Source organism: Lagopus leucura, unplaced genomic scaffold (assembly GCF_019238085.1).
Source record: "Lagopus leucura isolate 7727_CA_CO unplaced genomic scaffold, USGS_WTPT01 Super-Scaffold_100017, whole genome shotgun sequence".
NCBI lineage: Eukaryota > Metazoa > Chordata > Aves > Galliformes > Phasianidae > Lagopus > Lagopus leucura.
In genome coordinates this window covers 14,202,446-14,220,132 of record NW_024962271.1, presented here as the reverse complement: position 1 = coordinate 14,220,132, position 17,687 = coordinate 14,202,446, and the positions used below count along the sequence as shown (strand labels likewise).

Genomic DNA, 17,687 nt, shown 5'->3' with positions numbered 1-17,687 from the left:
CTGAATACGTATAGGTTTGCTGCTGTTGGGCCTAAGCTGAGCCCCACGTGCACTGGTTCAGAATCACCACTCTTCACAGGGAAGTACGAAATGTTCTTCACTTCATCTGTCGTGTCTGAGCACAATGTTAGCACTGCAGTGCAAGGAGGGAGCAGAGCCCCACTCTGCAGTCAGGGCTGCATTTTGAATAAGTGACACCACATCTGCATTCTTTTATTTATTTCAACACTATGATTTAGGAGCCTAAATGCAAGTTCTTCCCTTTTATTTCAGCAAGTAGCACTGCAATCATAACTTACAAAAATGTTTAAAATACAAAATGTACATGAAATTACAATACAAGGCTCTGTAAACATCTAGAACTTATTCTTTATTGTCCCATATTTTTAAATATAAAACTTCAATTTGAATGATTTCCGAACCTCAAGGAATGACATCCATTCTGAGTATCAAAAATAGAGTTTCAAAGCTCTGTTTGTATCAGGACAAAACAGTCATGTTCTTTTCATTCTTTGGTTTAAAAAGGATGGCAGTTCCACTGACAAGCTGAAAGTTTCACTACAGAAACAGAGATGGCATGTTTATGGTAATTCCAAAAAACTCCCTGCCCCTTTGATTAAAATATTATCCCTTTTTTTTTTTTATGTTGATCTCTTTTGGCCCTTCTTATAGAAAAGCTACCTCATCTTTAAGGCTTTCCTTCAGGTTAAATGAAATTAGAAGTTTTGGAAGAGGAAGGAGAAAAGACTTCAGGGCAAGAAAGTGGATGCCAACAAAACATCAATAGTTGTCAGGTTCTGCTGTTTAATTAAATTTGCATAGTCCAATAGAGATTGTGTGCTTTTTATATCACTAAAATTATACAAGATAAACAGTCTTTACCTACGTTATCACACAAGCTAAAATAAAATTAAGACCCTTGTATTGAAGCTTTTACAAGGCAAATACAAAACTGCTTTAGTATCCAAAGCTATATATATATTTTTTTCATTTCATTTTTAAATAGGAAAGCATCTATGTCTACAGGCATCAAGGTATTTAAAGGCATCAGAAAATTTAGTGCATAGCAACTCTGTATTGTATGGGCTCCTATATTTTAGGTACAGTATGAATTCCAGCTACTTACTTGGAGAACTTGCAAGGAGAATCTGTACCAGTAGGATAAAGGAGTATAAATCCCATACGGTATGAAAAGCTTTTAAGTTAGAATTTTCCTACAAACAATGCTTAATGCAAAAGACCCAATAAATGATTGAAAACTGGAACATGCCTTGCCACCAGCACACAGTCTGAAGACAATTGCATAGCTTACCGTGGGGGCTTTTTGGTGTCTTTTTAATGTCAAAAACGTAAGCACATGTACTTCTGAGCATGTCACCCTTATCTATGATCACGAATGAGTAGAGGACAGAGTAAAGCACCATCACTAAGGGACAAGTGTAATATCACACCTTTCAGATTACAGCCCTGCCAATCTTTTACTTCAGTTCTTCAGATTTGCACCACTGAACAGTACATTCACTAGGAGGATGCTTAGATTCCCAGCATACGTGCCATGCCCCTGCGTTCAGTTGTCTGAAGTAACTATGAAACACCACCACAGTAGCTTTAGGCTGGACTCTAAGAGGAGGGAACTGACAAGAGTTACAGCTTCACCTCCTTAGTGAATGGCCTTTTAAAAAGGCACATGATTCAGCTATTAATAAGATGTGATTATAGCTACTTTAACGCTAGAACTTGCTGACTTAAATGTAGATGTAATGCTTTGCCTGCAAAAGGGTGAATGAAGTCTTTTCTATAGTTTTCCAGCAAAATGCAACACTAGGAATGTGAATTCACTCTTATGGGTATGGATGTTACAATTTGGTAATGGAGTTGACTTAAATTTTACTGTAATTTTTTATGAGCCTATGATAATCTAGAGAACAGAGATGCATCCTCCACGTGTGATTAGCTGATAAAATGTCCGCTGAGCATCTGAGATTCAGTATATTTCTCATCTTATTTGGCTGTGATTGTTGTACCCTGTATTTTCCATATCAGAAAGCTCTGTAAACGACCATTTCTTGAGGGGGAGGGAACGTTTGTGGCCTAAGCAGGCAGTTTTAGATCCTCTCCTAGGTGCCTAATCATAGAGGCCCGAGATTTTTAGTAATTATGTAAACAGACTGTCTCAGATGTATCACATAATGTTGGTGAGGGAAACATATCCTTGGGGCGCAGCACCATGTACTGCTGCCATGAGTCTGGTGCATTTCTTTGGTAGCTTATGCTTTACACATCTACAATTCAACGCGGGCAAGTTATGCTACCTACTCACTAGCTCACAGTAAATTACTTTTTTGCAGACTGAGTTTATAAACAGCTTAAGGAGCTGCATTATCTCCTTAGGACTTCAAAGTGGCATGGTGAGGCATACAGCACATAAAAGATACAGACGTGGTCAAAGGATTTATTGCATGGAAAACTTGAATGCCACTGAATTGGTGACTTGAAAAATGCATTCTGCAGGGTTACCAGGAACACTTGGATCCTCAGCAAATATTAAAATTTCTCCTGTTATCTAACATGGCTTTGATGTTGCTGTTCTTTAATCTAAAATCCTACTTCTCAAATTTGATTACAAATGTAACTTTCTAAGAAAAACCTATTTCAAGGAACCTGTGCTAATAAAGTACAGGAAAATTATCCACAAAGTTATAAAAGTTAAATTTTGGAATGTCATTTCTATCCCAACACTTTCATGATGGAATGGTCTTTTTGCAGCCTATCAAGTAACATTTTCAGTTTATAAACAAGTGCAGATCTACATTTGGCTTTGCTTCCTATGATTCTAAGAAAGAAAACACTACAGTATTTGTATACACAATGGCTTCCATGGCATTGGCTTCAGATGACAGGTATGATCTGCCACTGGAAGATCATAATAAAAATAAAATTAAACAATATAAGCTTAAAGGCTTTCCAAAATGACCAAAAGGTGTTAACAAATCATCAGTTACAAACTGCGCTATCTCTAAGGGAAAGCAGCACACTGAAGATGTGTATTAAATCTTTTTCCACATTCAGTTCTGTGAATATTGTAAGAGCAAACTAACATCTCCACACATTTGAAGCACTTATCATATAAAAGTATTCTATTTCAATGCAAAAAGCAAAGCTTATTTGTATCTCCAAAACAGTTAGAAGTATCTGGCGCAGATTGTGTGTCCATTTTAAGTCTCTTTACAGCATCCGATGAACTATAATTATAAATGCTCTGTCTCTACATCAAAAATGTAACCCACTAAAAGGGCTTTGCAAGGATCCACTGTTCCAGTTCATAAAGGCCACAGAGTTGGAAGCACAGGAAGTCTAAAGAGGAAGAGGACGAAGAGTATTCAGAGAGACCGTGAAGTTTTCATGTATGTTTAGCTGTAAGCTTATCTGTTACTGGATTCCATCAGATATTCTTGTCTCCAAAGATCCAGGGCACGTACATGGAGACTGGGTGGCCACTGTTGTTCCATGTGACACTGAGATCTGTGACATATCTCTTCCTATGATCTCATTTACTAAAAAAAGAAAAGAAAAAAGGCTGTTTTTATGCTTTTCAAAACACAACCCATCCCTTTTAAAAAGGAGTACTGCGGTGCTAAGCCGTGATGCAGCAAGTTAATAGGATGAATTAGGACACTAACTTCAGTAACAGTTAAACAGGAGTGCAATCTATGTCACAGCATGTCTATAACACTTGCAGAAAACAAGCAAATGCATATTCATGAAAGCCAGGTCAATAAAAGGCACAGTACAGGTCAGTTTAATACAGGTTTCTTAGAACATTGTGTTCAGGAGAGTTACTGGCACAATAACCAACCCCAGGCTCTCTAAAGCTACTTACAGAACTTCCTCAGAACTTGGATGCTGTTAATGTGTTATTACTATTTTTTTAAAACTACATACTTATTTAATTGGCCAGTTTTCTGAATGTTTATGTTTCTAATGCTGCAGTAACAAAAACAGTCAGTTTTTCTACAGTGGAGGATAAATACTGACTAATATTGACTGGCATGTCAATTCAGTTTGGGTGCCACAGCAGGTGTAGAATCTGTCACTCTGCAAGACATAGAGTACACCAAATTATAGTAATATTAGGAATGCCTCTGCTATGAATTTGTTTGGATCTTCTCTAAGCATACATATAATATGATCCTTTTGTTGACTAATGATCATTCCTAGTGCAAGAGGACATGATTTTTGCACCTAAAAGTATTATGCTCCATCAGTTTCTGTCAGGGCACTTGCTGGCTTGCTTTAAGGGGCCCCAACAGCTATTATTTCCTGCATGCTGTTGAACAGGATGTTGCTGCACAAATCAAATACTGCAAAAATTCAGTTAAAATGTTGATGAGTGGTACAACAAGAAGCAATGGAGCTAAATCCTTATCTTTTGAAATTATTAGACTTCAAGTTACTTCAGGTTTCAGTCTATCTTATATGCAGTGTGTATGTGCATATATGGTAGGCAGCATCAGCACAAAGTGGTCTATGCTGCCTATGCCTTGTAGCTCCCACGGTGTTTACAAACCAAATAATGTGTGGCCAAATGGCATTAAACTTCCTGGAAATGACTTTATGTCATGAGAACAAGAGCTGGTCATGTGGTGTGTTATTTGCCAAGTTTCTGCACTTTTTATTATTATGTAGAGTATTACAGTTATCAGTTAGTTTGTTTTAAACAATCGACTTCTACACAACTTTGCTTTTTAAATCTATGAGTTATAGCTCTGTCATGCTTTGTATCTTGGTACTAGAGAACTTTTTTGGCAGTTTTTAGCTTGATGTTAAGACAGGTTTGTCTGTAAGGAACAAAAGGGTAAGGGGAAGCCTGCAAACTCCAAAGTCTTTAGGGTGATATCAATTATGTACATATGATGGTAAAACTGCTTCAGAGACAGCTCAGACTGCAGAAGGCAGCAGCAGGGGTCAAAGCATGCTGACCTTCTGCAGCACAGCAGCCTGGCTGCCAGGTTTGAGGCAACCAGGTGAGGCTGTTCTGGGAGTCACGTGCCGTGGGCTGAGGAACATGGCTGCTGCTGTGCTGCTGTGCCCAGCATGCTTTTAAGTAGTGGAGGGGTTGAATGGGGACAGTGGGGAGTCCCTGTGCAGCATGCTGGCTATCAGATGGAAGAGTGGGCATTTAAATCAGGAAAGCAGATTTCCCAGAGGAGGCTGATTTTCAGAAGCTTTTTTTTTTTTTTTTTTTTTTTTTTTTCCTAAACCAACAAAAAATGACAATAACAAAACCCTATCACTGCATGGAAGTCATGCTGAATTAGGTAGCTTGGAAGTCCTTTGTAACAGCTCACTGAAGATATGTCCAACTCAGGGCAGTACATATGAGATACTCAGCTATATCTACATGGCATTATCATAGAATGGATCGGGTTGGAAGAAACCTTTAAGATCATCTAATTCCAACCTCCTTGCTATAGGCAGGGACACCTCCCATAGACCAGGTTGATCAAAGGCCCTTCCAGCCTGGCCTTGAAAGCCTTCGTGGAGGGGGGCGTTCACAACTTCTCTGGGCAACGTGGTCCAGTGTCTCACCACCCTCACTGTACAGAACTTTTTCCTGATACCTTGTCTAAATCTACACTCTCCCAGTTTAAAGCCATTTCTGTTATCGCTTATAGAAAGTTCCTCCCTAGCTTTCCTGTAGGCAATCACAATTGTCTAACTGTGCAGTAGTATAAGTTAAGACAGCTTAAAAGGTAAATAATGTAATTAATAAGAAGAGCTGAAGTCTGTGTAGAAACGTCCAGAACTGGAGGTAAAAATCACACGGTTTGCCTTCTGTGTTAATTTTTGAGAAAATACTTAAGACTAAATTAGTATTCCGGAAGTTAGTATTAAAATGCACGACACGTTGCCTTCCTCCACAGAGAATCAATATTACTCCAGAACATTTATTTGTCCGTGATTAAAACATTTAAATTCATGAGTGTAAATGCAGATTTCTTATAAGGCTGGCTAGCAAAACTGAAGTTCTTATGTGACGAATTGGGATAGGAAGTCTGTTTTGTCAGTCCAGAGAGAGGCCAGAGCTGACGACGGTTTGTTTGTTTATTTTAAACCTGCACTTATTTTTAGCAACATTTCTTCTCTTCCTTCAACAAAAGTTTCCTGGGGAAGGCTGCTAAGCTCTCAGGATTCAGCAGCAGTGCTCTTAAGTATGTTCTCAAGTTCTGTGGCCTGTCTGCCAGGTTCAAGAATGGTGTGCAGCTTACAGCTGTGTTGTCCTTTTGAGGAAGCCCAATCTCATGAGAGTTAAGATGGGGAATAGCACCTTGGCTCTCAGTTTAACTACCTTTTTCCTAATAAAGCTTCCCCTGTACGTTTCATGCCTGGTGATCTGACTGCTAGTCCCAAAACTCTACTCACTAGAGATGACGAATTAGAAATATTTTATATACAAATAATTACAGAAATCCAGGTAATATTTAATACTCTTGTGTGTGCTAACAATCTACGTTGCTGATCTTGGATCAAATTTAAACCAAACAAACAGAGCAGTGGCACACATTGTAATTCACATTGAAATGCGGCAGATTCTCCCACTACCAACGTAACAACTGTGTTCTAATAACTCCATTGTCAAATACAGCATGGCTCAAAATGCACTGCATTTTGGTCCCTGCACTGGGACAGCTGATAAAAGCTATTGCTCCAGCTGCTAGCTGCATGAACAGCCAGGCCATTCATGAAGATGTGCTGAACTGTTGCAATTTGCAATCCAGAGTTTTTAAATAAACTAAAATTAGGTTGTGCTGCTCACCATTTGTGCAATGACACAAAGCTAGGGGGAGTAATCCTTACAGCTGTTCCCATACAGATGTGTCCTGTGTGCTGTACTGATAAACTTCTTAAAAGAAATTCTCACCTTTTGAAAATTATCTGCATTAGCTGATTTGAGCAGAATGGAGCTCTTTTGTTATGAAACACAAGAATATCATAAGAGAAAGTGCTTTCTAAGAACAGGTTGTGGTTTTGGATGAATTTTTAGAACAGTCTTGAGGAAATTGCAGTAACAAGCTCTTAAAAGAGACAAACCAGTGCTTTTACATATTTGCAAGGTCTATCTTCCCCCCCATTTCTTTTATCAGTTCTACAACATCACTTTATGTTCCAGACCCATAACCTGTCAGTCATCTTGCACACCTTACCATCTTACTAAATATTTCTTATTGAGACACAGTTAGATGTAAACCCTGAGACAGGTGTCTTCAGTGCAATGATCAGAAGGGTAATCATCCTCTTTTTAGCTACAATGTCAACCAAAAACTGACATCTGCCTAAATTGTTTTAACCACAGTTCCCCATCTCTGTGAGTGCTGAGAGACAAACATTTCCTACAGGAATGCAGCAAATGATTCCTACACCCTGAAGGCCTTCCTGCTAATAATGCAAGCAGCCTCCTTTCCCTTGCAGGAAGCTGGTAATCTGGGATCAATGTCCATGCTTTCTGTAGAACAAGACAGTCTCTGTAACAAGCAGTTGCCAAGCCTTTCAGGTTTTCATAGGCCAAAAATACTTCTGTGGAGGACTATCAGGAAACCAGTTCAGATTAAGAACTATTAATGTAAGGGCAGTAGTAAAGACCAAGGGAAAAGCAGGAAAAAACACATAGTGCTGTGTCCCCACAGTGTTCACCAGGCTCCAACATGTGGCTGTCCTAGGGGATTCCAGAGGCAGTGTACTTTTATGCGCTTAACAATTCTGTCTACATTTTTCTCTATGGTCTTTTGGGTCTGTGCAAAATTCTGACATGCACAATGTACTGAAACATCTCCCTTCTGAAGCTTAACTACAAGTAGCCATAAGGACTGTAATTATTAGCACTGGACTTGCTATGTGATTTTTCTACTTAGTATGAATGCATTTACTTTCCCAAGATGATGTTATGTGTTACCCTTTCCATGGCACCCATTCATTTTGTCATTTTTCCATGCTTTTTCCTCATTCATTCATTCATTCATTCATTCTGCTGGCCACAGAGCCAGGCTGATTCAATGCAACTTCTGAGTGGGTTAGCTGATCTTTGCTGAAACGCTCCCAACAACTGTATGCATCTAATTCTTTTCTGGCATCAGGGAGGACAGATGGGGACAAGATGCAGACACACAACTGATGTAGTAGTGTGTTTTTCTCTGCTCATTTCATGCTCATTCTTAGCATTTATCATCCTTATAATAGAACTGTGAATCTTTTCACAGAAGTTTCCCCATTGAATTTAAGACTGCTTTATTTGAAAATAGCTTGGTGACAAGACCTCTGTCTGTATGGAATCAGGGCAGTTCTGCTTTTTCACCTCTTCCCACTCTCGCTGCTATAATTCCTTTTAGCAGTTCAGGGTTCAGTAGTATAATTCTGAAGCTATACTCTCTCAGATTTAAAGCTGGAAGCAGGATCCATAAGCATCCATCCCACTGACTGACAGCTCACTTATCTGATGCTAGGCATTCCTTAAGATACAGAACCTAACATTCTAACATTCATGTGTAAATATTAGTTTCCATTACAGCATTAGTATTTCAGTGATTTTTCCTTCTTAGACCGAGTACCTGAAGTATCAATTATTCAACTTTAAAAATGCCATTTTTCCCAACCATGTTTCTCAGATGCTAGCATGTGTGCATAAGCATGTTTCTCTCTGCATGTGGTTTTCTGTGTATGTGTCTTTGTAAAAAGGGACCTGAATGTCAACGTACAGGCAGGCTTCGCCAATCTCGGTCTTAAGATTTGCTGGCATGCGTCGGTTCTTTGGTTTGCTTTATTATGATTACAATGACTCTGTCAGCCAAGAACTCTTTCAACAGATCCTACTAGATTCTGAGTTGTGCTGGTTGCAGTCTAGAGTAGCCCTAAGTAGTACTGTACTAATCAACAGGTAGTTTCAAAATCCAGAAATGTCAGCAGTCCATTCTCTAGCTTTGGCACTCTGAGTTGTAGCTACTTACCTTACTGATTACATTCTGACAAGCAAACAGGTAAAGCAGAACTAAGTTAGTTCTGAGAGTAAATTTAAGCTCACACACTAATTGTGTAAGAGTTTTATTAAGACTACCTAGGTTCATTAAGTGTTAGCAGTCCTCAATTGAATGTGCACTTACAGGTATCACCCTTTAAAATATTTGGGTAAAAGTAAAATGTGTTCATACATATGTGTGTATATGCATACATACATGTGCATTATTTATTTAAAGGGTTAAGACAGTTCTTCGGCACCGCAGACATGTTTGTAATAAGGTGAAAAACACTTAAAAATGACTATAAACATGAATGTGACCAATAAGCTACTTATCAATTTCCACTATCACTACTAAGAGTCACAGTGCATAATTATTTCGTTTATATGTGAAATAAAGAAGATGATAACATCTTAAAGCAAATTCAGATGATCATTCTCAATTATAGTGCACATTCAACTAGAATTCTTTCCATACAATCTGTATTTCTGGTACTTAGACTGGTAGTTAAACTGACATCACTTTGTATCTATAAAAAAGGAGAAACATTCCAAGTTTCTCAGTTAACTGATCTGGCCATTCTACCACCTTGGCTTTATTAGACTTAAAAATCTCACATCCTTCTGTTACCCTACTAGATTCTACAGCACTCAGGAAGTTCTGTGGCAGCTAGATATACTTCAGGTGGAGGCTTTTACTCCATTAAGCGTACACCTGGTTCACAACTTCTGATATTTCCAACTATTTCAGAATGCACGTGTCCAGTTATAGCAATACTGAAGTACTACGTTGTGCTTTTCACTTGTATATGTTAGGACTATTAAAACACCTTCCCCTCTCCTTTGTGCTCCAATTTTAAACATTGAAGCATTTTCATAAGCAGACTCACCCTCTAGATTTTCCACATAGGAGTTGGACATGAGTGCTGAATGTTGAGTCCATTTCTCTGTTGAACCTGATGGCTGGTATTCCAGGTCAGAGATAAAACTGTCTGTGTCAGAGAAGAAGACAGACATAACTACTGACTGGACTAAACCAAGAAGTTACAGTTCACTCAACCAGGAAGTGACGTTCAGTTTTCTTTTAATAGTACTAACTTCAAATACCCAGTTTCATCCACAACTTCTACATACGTTGACATAAATAACTATTTATAAATTGTCAATTGTATTGTTTTTCAATTTGTAGCCAGAGCCATAAAGGTAATGTTGATATTTTTCAACGTCTACCTAATTTTATACCAGATGAACTTCTTTCAGTATTTGCATTAGAGTATTCCTCTTGCAGTTTTCTCAACTTGCTTTACATAGCGCGGTAAAGTTAGTAGTGCTTACGCCTCCTGACAGCACCTCTGCTGAACATGGCAGGCAAAACAGTGCTAGTCAATAAAACCTTCATTTTTATTTCTCTTATCTCTTAAACAAAGGAATTTGTTGCTGTGAACAGCTGTTAGCTTCCCCTTACTTGTCAGACTGAGTGTTTTGCTCAAGGTATTGCTCTTCAGTCAGCTGGGTCACAAAGTGTAGAAGAAGTGCAGGAAAACAAAGTGTTATCTCTGTGTAGGTGGCTCTAGCAGATAGAGGCAATGTGAGAAACTAGGGAGGAAGCAGAGAACTGTACTTCACTGAAGTAGATCCTGGAGGAGAAATTAATGTAGGATAATGTATTTATTAATGTAAGCAACAAGACTGTGTTTATTATGCTGTTCTGATCAGCAAAAATGGCACTAGGATACTTTTTTGTTCTGTCCAAGATGGTGGTGTACACTTTAGTAAACTGGACTTTAATACAATCTGAAAAACTACTCTGAAAGCTGACTAAATGGTGCCTTCTGGACAGAGCCACACATCTGCTCTGCCAGTGTAGTTTCTGAGCACTGTGTAGGAATGACTACTGGGAAGAACTTTATTCCCACTCCCTCCTGAAATTCAAGCAGTTTAGATTACATATTTGGTGCTGCTTTTGCTCAATTGTTTAAAGCATAAAGTTACACATATTTAAAGGGGAAGTGGAAAGCCTGATCTGCGTTTTGAAGAAATGTCTACTGCCATTTTGAAGGACAGGATATTAAGCATTTTCCCATTGGCTCTGGTGGGATCTAGTGAATCCAGGGAGATGAGCAGTAAACTGCCTGTGGATGAAACAAATTAACTTTTACGGGGAATCTTCTCAAGCTCAGGCTTTAAAAGGAGCAGACAATAAACACACAGAGCCTCCACGGGTAACAGTGGAATTAATTAGGCCTTTTAAGCAATAGCATCTGCACTGTGAAGTTGTCATAGTTTATACAATAGAGATTATCTGTCACTCTAGCAGAGAAAGATGACCGAGTAAATTTTTCTTAATTATTTCAATGCATGGAAAGGTTTCAAGTCATTTAAGTGCTCCGACAAAATTGACAGTATTGAATTCTGACTCTAAGAAATTCCTGACAAGATGTGTTGCAGGTGTCACACATGTAACAAGTCTTTTCCTGCCAGCACCACTTGGAGTGAAGCATGCTTTGCCTCAGGCACACAATGCTTGCTACTTGTGAAATGTGGTACATAAAGCAAGGCCCTTTTAAAGTGCACAATATAGCGCTATATGGATTTTTTTCAATGAAGTTGGACAGAACTTAATGTACCAGACAAACATACATTAAAAGTATCTTTCTATCTCATCATTCTGCAAACATTCCAGGAGGGTTTTCTGTATTTAAGTAATGTTAGAATGTATTTTGTATGCAAAGAATGTAACACTGAACTTAAGGCTTCTCAATTTAAATGAAATCAAGAAATCTGATGCACTGTAGTTGTACCCCTTTTTGAGTGGAACCAGGCAGACCAAGAAGTTCATGGAGTTCCACCATTTGGTTTTCAGGATCTCTTCCTACAGGAGTCAAGCAGCTTAGTATTTTTGTAGCACTACGCAGAAGCTCCTATATGTTTTACTGCTATGAACTGAAAAGAAGGTGTGGGCAGCCAGACTTAAACCAGATGTGCTGTTTCTAGAACAGCAGATCTCAAAAGCTATGAAATGCATGACTGTTTCTAGTGCTGCTGCAGTAAGTAGCACAGATTGGGTTTCTTTATATTCTTTGCAAAGGAAGTTTGTCTGTAGCAGACTGTATAAACTGCCTAGGCCTGGTAGCATTGCTGCATCTACCTAGGAGCTTGTATTTGAGAAGACAGGTCAGTGAATTGGTGTACTTGCAGATGGAAAGAGTGTCAGTAAACCTCAAAGAACATTATGGGCAGACCCCAGCACAAGTTTCCTTGAATATAAGCTGCCTTTTGTCTTCTCCAGATAGTTAGATCAGCTGCATTTATGATCAGCTGTTACATCACACTAGTTAGTGCTGGGTATTAAACCTCATTTAGATTTCCCACAACCACCAAGTAATATGGTGTCAGCTTTCCCTCCAAAAAAAAAAAAAAAAAAGCAGCTGCAGGGCTATACTTAACCCTCAGTCCTCCCTGCTGTGGAGCAGCCAGCTCTGACTGTTGGTTTGTGATCAAAGACAGGCATATGGAAGCACACATTTGGAATGGCAAACCACTAAGGGCATGGTGAGCTGCCTTGCTCACCATCTTACTACTTCAAGTGATAGAATGAGCTTACTTTAGAAATTTCAGCTTCACTGATTTTTATTATTTTTTTTTTTAACTTATTTAATCAGGATGTAAGAAGTGTTAAGAGTACAGTCTTCACAGGCACATAACATTTGCAGCTGTACAGACAGGTGTGCACGCACCTTTGGCCTGTAGAGTTGCAGTACAAGTTGTAAAGTTACTTTGTGCAGTAACAAGAATCTCTGTGCATGCCACGGTTATGTCACACTCTGCATTTAAATGAATTGGTTTTACTATGATATATGTCACACAACTGCCTCTTTGTTTCAAGCAAGAAAATGAGTTTAATACAGTAAGCATTATGCGTGAGCCTTAGAGCTGGGCTGTGGAAAGCAGCGCGGAAGTGTCTGGGTGTGTTTTTACAGTGTTGCAATGACATGTCTAACTCCCTCCAGTTTTGCTACTCTTGGTAGTATCTGCACCATGGTGTACACATAGCCTTTGCATTCCCAAAAGAAGTTTCCAACCTCTTCTAATTCTTAAATGGGAACCTTTTGGGGGCGGTCCAATGAGGTGTTCTTACAGTAGTTATGAGGCATCGTGCAGCCATCCGAGACACACAGCAGGATTCAGACATTAGCTGGCTGTAACTTCCTGATGATTTATCCAGACAACTTAATGCAGTAGCAATCTACAACTGATCATCTAAAAAGATACTGCTCTGGCATCGGTTTTATGAACGTAGTGAATGACTTCACTAGGATATATGATCATAATATCTTTTAACTGCTGACAACCACAGATGGATAACATCCTTTCACTTGTCATCATTCCAACCTTTTCCCTTCAATCTAGTACTCAGTGTCTGGATCTTTCTTCCTTCCACTCTTAATTAAAACTAGCACATTTCCATCCATATCAAGTTTTTTCTTGCCATCTTGTTCAACCTTAGGATGTATTGAAGCAGTCCATAAACTTACGAGGAGAATTGAGGGCTGCTCCAAAAGTAATGCATCCTATTATTGGCCCTCAATCTCAGAGGTGGATGTGAGTGGTGTGGCAGTCAAGACTGAACCTTTCCATCAAAATTGAGTTACGTTTTGTTGCTGTGTGACAGACGGCAGCAGAGGGGCAGTCTGACAAAATGGTGTCTGACTGAAAGTGTAAAGGAAGAAAAGGTGTGTCACTGAATTCCGACTCCATTCAGGAAAAGAATGGCACCCAATGACATTCACTGGTGCTCACTGGACACTTACAGACACCAGGCAGTGGCTGTGAGCACAGTGAGACAGGCGGTGCGTTTCAGCAGTGGCAGCAGCAGTAGTGGTTCCCTTCCACTGGTGCATATTTTGATGAGCATGGTATGCAGGCTCTTGCTCATTGCTGGCAGAAATGCATAGCTAATGGTTGTGACTGTTGAGAAACAGTGTTATGCAGCTGAGAATCTGCTCTGTCAAATACTGTTATTTGTATCTGTTGTAGTTTCTGCTGTAGTTTCCATGAAAACTACAAGAGGCATTACTTTCAGAGCGGCCTATGTAAAACTGTTTTATTGCAATTCCTGCACTGCTTGATGGTATCTAATATACAGAATACAAAGAGAGATGGTATTTAAATGCAACCTTGATGAATGGCTTACACTAGTCTGATTTTCTGAATGGCTTTTAGAATTGCAAGTATTCTGCAGGTCCTGCATACAATGCAGGCTGCAGCTTTTGCATTCTGTTGCATGCCTTGACCTGGACACGTGTGGCAACAGGTTGTTCTGGCATTCGGTATTCCTGTTTCTGTAGACCTTGATTGCTTTGCTGTGCAGGAAGCTGCTTAACTAGTAACTGTTAATTCATACGTTTTAATTAGATATAGAGAAATACCACTTAGTCATTCTTCAGAACTTCCTTGCTAGTTACTGCTATTAAGGTTCAACTACAGCTTGTACAGAAGTTAAGCTGGAGGTAAAGTAAAAAGCTACCTGGATTGATCTGTTCTGCCTTCACTAGAAAATCTGTAGTTTGAGCTTCCAAGCAAGAGAGCTTACTGACTGGAGAGATATCAAACAGAACTATTATAATGAATGAAGGCAAGTGGTTAGAGTGCATCTGACAAAGCCGAATTATTGCTTGATGTACACAAAGCTGTTGGAGGATTTCTGGTTATGATTTATAATAAATCCATGTACTAGATTTTCTAATCTCCTGCTTGAGGTAGCGGAGATGTAATGAGTAACAGAATGTTAGAGGATTAGCAGAAGGTCATCCTGAGTTGCTGAATACAGACTAATGTAATACTTTAAAATGGTTAAATACAGTTGTTAGAAATACATGCTAGAAATCTCGTCATTGTAGAAAGCCATGAAATACAAGGTAAACTTGCTCCTAAACCGTAAAATAAACCTAGGCTCTTGTAAGATCAACAGTATTAGAATTAAAGCTTTAAATCTAGAACTTGACAGCAGGATAGGCAAACTACCACACTGGAAGCTTTTTTTTTTTTTTAAAAAAAAAAAAAAGTGAAAAATTAACAGGGCCTCATAAGAGAATTGGATTGGAGGCAACTCTGACAAATTTTTTTCTAGTTGTAAAGAGAAATGGGACCCTTATTAGATGACTACACAACAGAACAAAGAATGGACCACGTATACAGGAAAGGACTGAAATGACCAACTGTTGTAGCTTTCTTGTTTATACTTGCATCCCTAAGTATTCTGCTGTCTATACAGGGAAATGTCAGCCTGGGAAGACAGGCAGAGGAAGGACTTAGTGAAAGCTGTTAAAGGAAGGAGGGGAGGAGATGGAGAAGGGAATGGGACAAATAAAGCATAGGAAGCTGCTCTTATTGCAGTGCAATATCGGCTTGTGCAGATGGACTACTGGAAAGTCCTAAGCAGGAGAAAATAGCACTGGTTTTCATGATGTCCTTTAAGTAGCAGCCTAAAATACAAATTACTTTGAATTTGTCTTATGTATCAAACATTTTCTTTAATCTTCTACTGTCCTTAGAGTCTTTAAGTGAATTATAAAGTGTGGGAAGCAAGGACTGGGGAATAAGGGCAAATTCAAGGCATCAACTGGAAAGGCCTCAAATATCAGTCAGATCCTGTTGGAAAACAAAAAGCTACACTGGCTTAACTTTTTTTTTTTTTTTTTTTTTCCTGTAAGTGTAATTCAGGTAAAGGATCTGCTTTCCAATTCTGAAAGCCTTTTTCACTCAGTCTGAAGAGGGCCCTACTTGTGTTACAGGCAAAGGAATAGAACTAAACTAAAATGATGCTCTGTTCTGTCATTGCCAAGTGTTTCTGATGTTGCAAAAGAACCGAAAAGTGTGAATCCAGATACTGCAGCTTCCAAGAGACGCTGGATCAAGACTGAAGTAGTAGCTCTGTAGTTCCATATTAAGTTTTGGCTTCGTCCTGAAGAAGCAGCCAGGATGTTGGCTGAAGGGAAGCACACTGAAGCACACTTTAGGAAGTCTCGCTTAAGGGGATTTGCATAATTACCTTCTTTTTTTTTTTTTTTTTTTTTAAATAATAAATTCAAATTATACTCTGGCAAGCTAAACAGCTTAGTAACTAGAAGTAGCATTTTGTACACCACTCAAATTCTATTCCAGTACTTTATTTTCTTGACAAAGAAACTATCTATGCTGATTTTAAAATACTGAACCTTTCTGAAAGAAGATTATTTATGTTGTCAGATTTTGTTTGTTTGTCTTAAGCTACTGAGTGCAGTAATCAAGATATCATTCAAACAAAAACTTTAATTGGCCTTAAAATAATTTTGGGGGCAGTTTACTTGTCTTAATTGGTAACCTATTTAAAAGCCCATTTTCTAGTTAAATGTAGCTTTCATGTTTGATACGTTACTTGGGAGAACACACCCTATTAATATTTATTTTTAAGTCCACTTATGTTTAGATTTTTTTTTAGGTTTTATAACATTAGAGCAATTAATCTGCAACTTGTGTCTAGCTCTATCTGAATGGAAACTAAGATTCAATAATAAACAAAAGTAAGTTTTTCTAATTATTTCATAAACCACAGTAAAACATTAGATAGATTTTAAAAAGGTCCTGTCTAAACATTTTCTTATTTTTTAAACTACAAACTGGTTAAAGACAGGGTGTATTTATGGTGAGAACATGAGTGACTTGTTTCATGTCACTGTGCTCTTTAAGACTTTTGGAACAGCAAGTTTCAGGCTCGACATCCAACCTGAACTGGCAGACTGAATAAGAATAAAACCCACCAGTTTTCCATTTCTCAGAATTCTACGTCTGAACAATTCAATCACTGAATGGCAGTAATATTGAACTGCAATGAACATCACTTAAGCACTTGTAAACGTACAGCTTATGCCAGGGGGTTGTTCAGCATTTAAAAATACGTTGTTTTCCATGTAGGAAGCAAACAGTGCAGCCACAGGTTATGAGACTAACTTCCACAGCCAGCATTATTTTAAAGAATAATTATTGAAACTGTGGTCATTTGTATCTTCTGCACACTGGTTTTATTTCTCTAACATATTAGCAAATGGGTACACTTTAAGCATGGCTCTTTCAGGTTTTCTTGCTATTGAAAGAATATGTTTGTCAGCATAGAAACAACTCAATAATTTCATTGTTAAGCAGAAAAAACAGTTTCTAGAAGAAATTCCAACTTGTGCCATAGGGGTAAAAAGTTTGCTTTCTTTTCTCTACTGTGCATTTATTCTGACTTCCAGGCAGGAACTTCCAAACTGAGCTGCTCATAAATGCTAAATGCCTCTGCTTACAGTGTGAAGAGTTCAACTACAGTATTTAGGTGGTTTGTTTTTTATTTTCCAATTTCTGTATCTTTTTTGTGGGTGTGAAGGGAAGCAGGCTAAGAGACAGGTTCTAATGTGACACTTCTTGGAAACATTAGATTTCATTCTCACTCCTCTAGCATGGACGTAGAAATTTTAAATATTCTGTTTCCTAAAGTCTTCCCCTTCTCTCAGCATGTCCTGGAAAGAGCTGGTCTCTTTTTTTTCCTTTCTAATTCAAGGAAAGCTGACTGATGTGGATATTTAACAGATAGCCTACGCTTGCAAGGAATAACTAAAAAACTACAGTTAAACCTACTGGAGAAAACAGATACTAGTAAGGT

General features: G+C 38.5%; 1 protein-coding gene across 2 annotated transcripts in view; it reads right to left on the bottom strand.

Annotated features, from left to right (window-relative positions):
* Positions 1-248: 248 nt before the first annotated feature.
* NFATC3 (nuclear factor of activated T cells 3) overlaps positions 249-17,687 on the bottom strand; it is a 61,549-nt gene continuing 44,110 nt past the window's right edge. The window contains exons 10-11 of one of the 2 annotated variants that reach the window (XM_042876922.1): positions 9,898-9,999; positions 249-3,554 (exon numbers count right to left, since the gene is read on the bottom strand). In XM_042876922.1, the coding sequence (XP_042732856.1) occupies positions 3,430-3,554; positions 9,898-9,999 (227 nt within the window). In that variant the 3' untranslated portion in view covers positions 249-3,429. The remainder of the gene's footprint in view (positions 3,555-9,897; positions 10,000-17,687) is intronic. The other variant, XM_042876923.1, reaches the window with a different exon arrangement.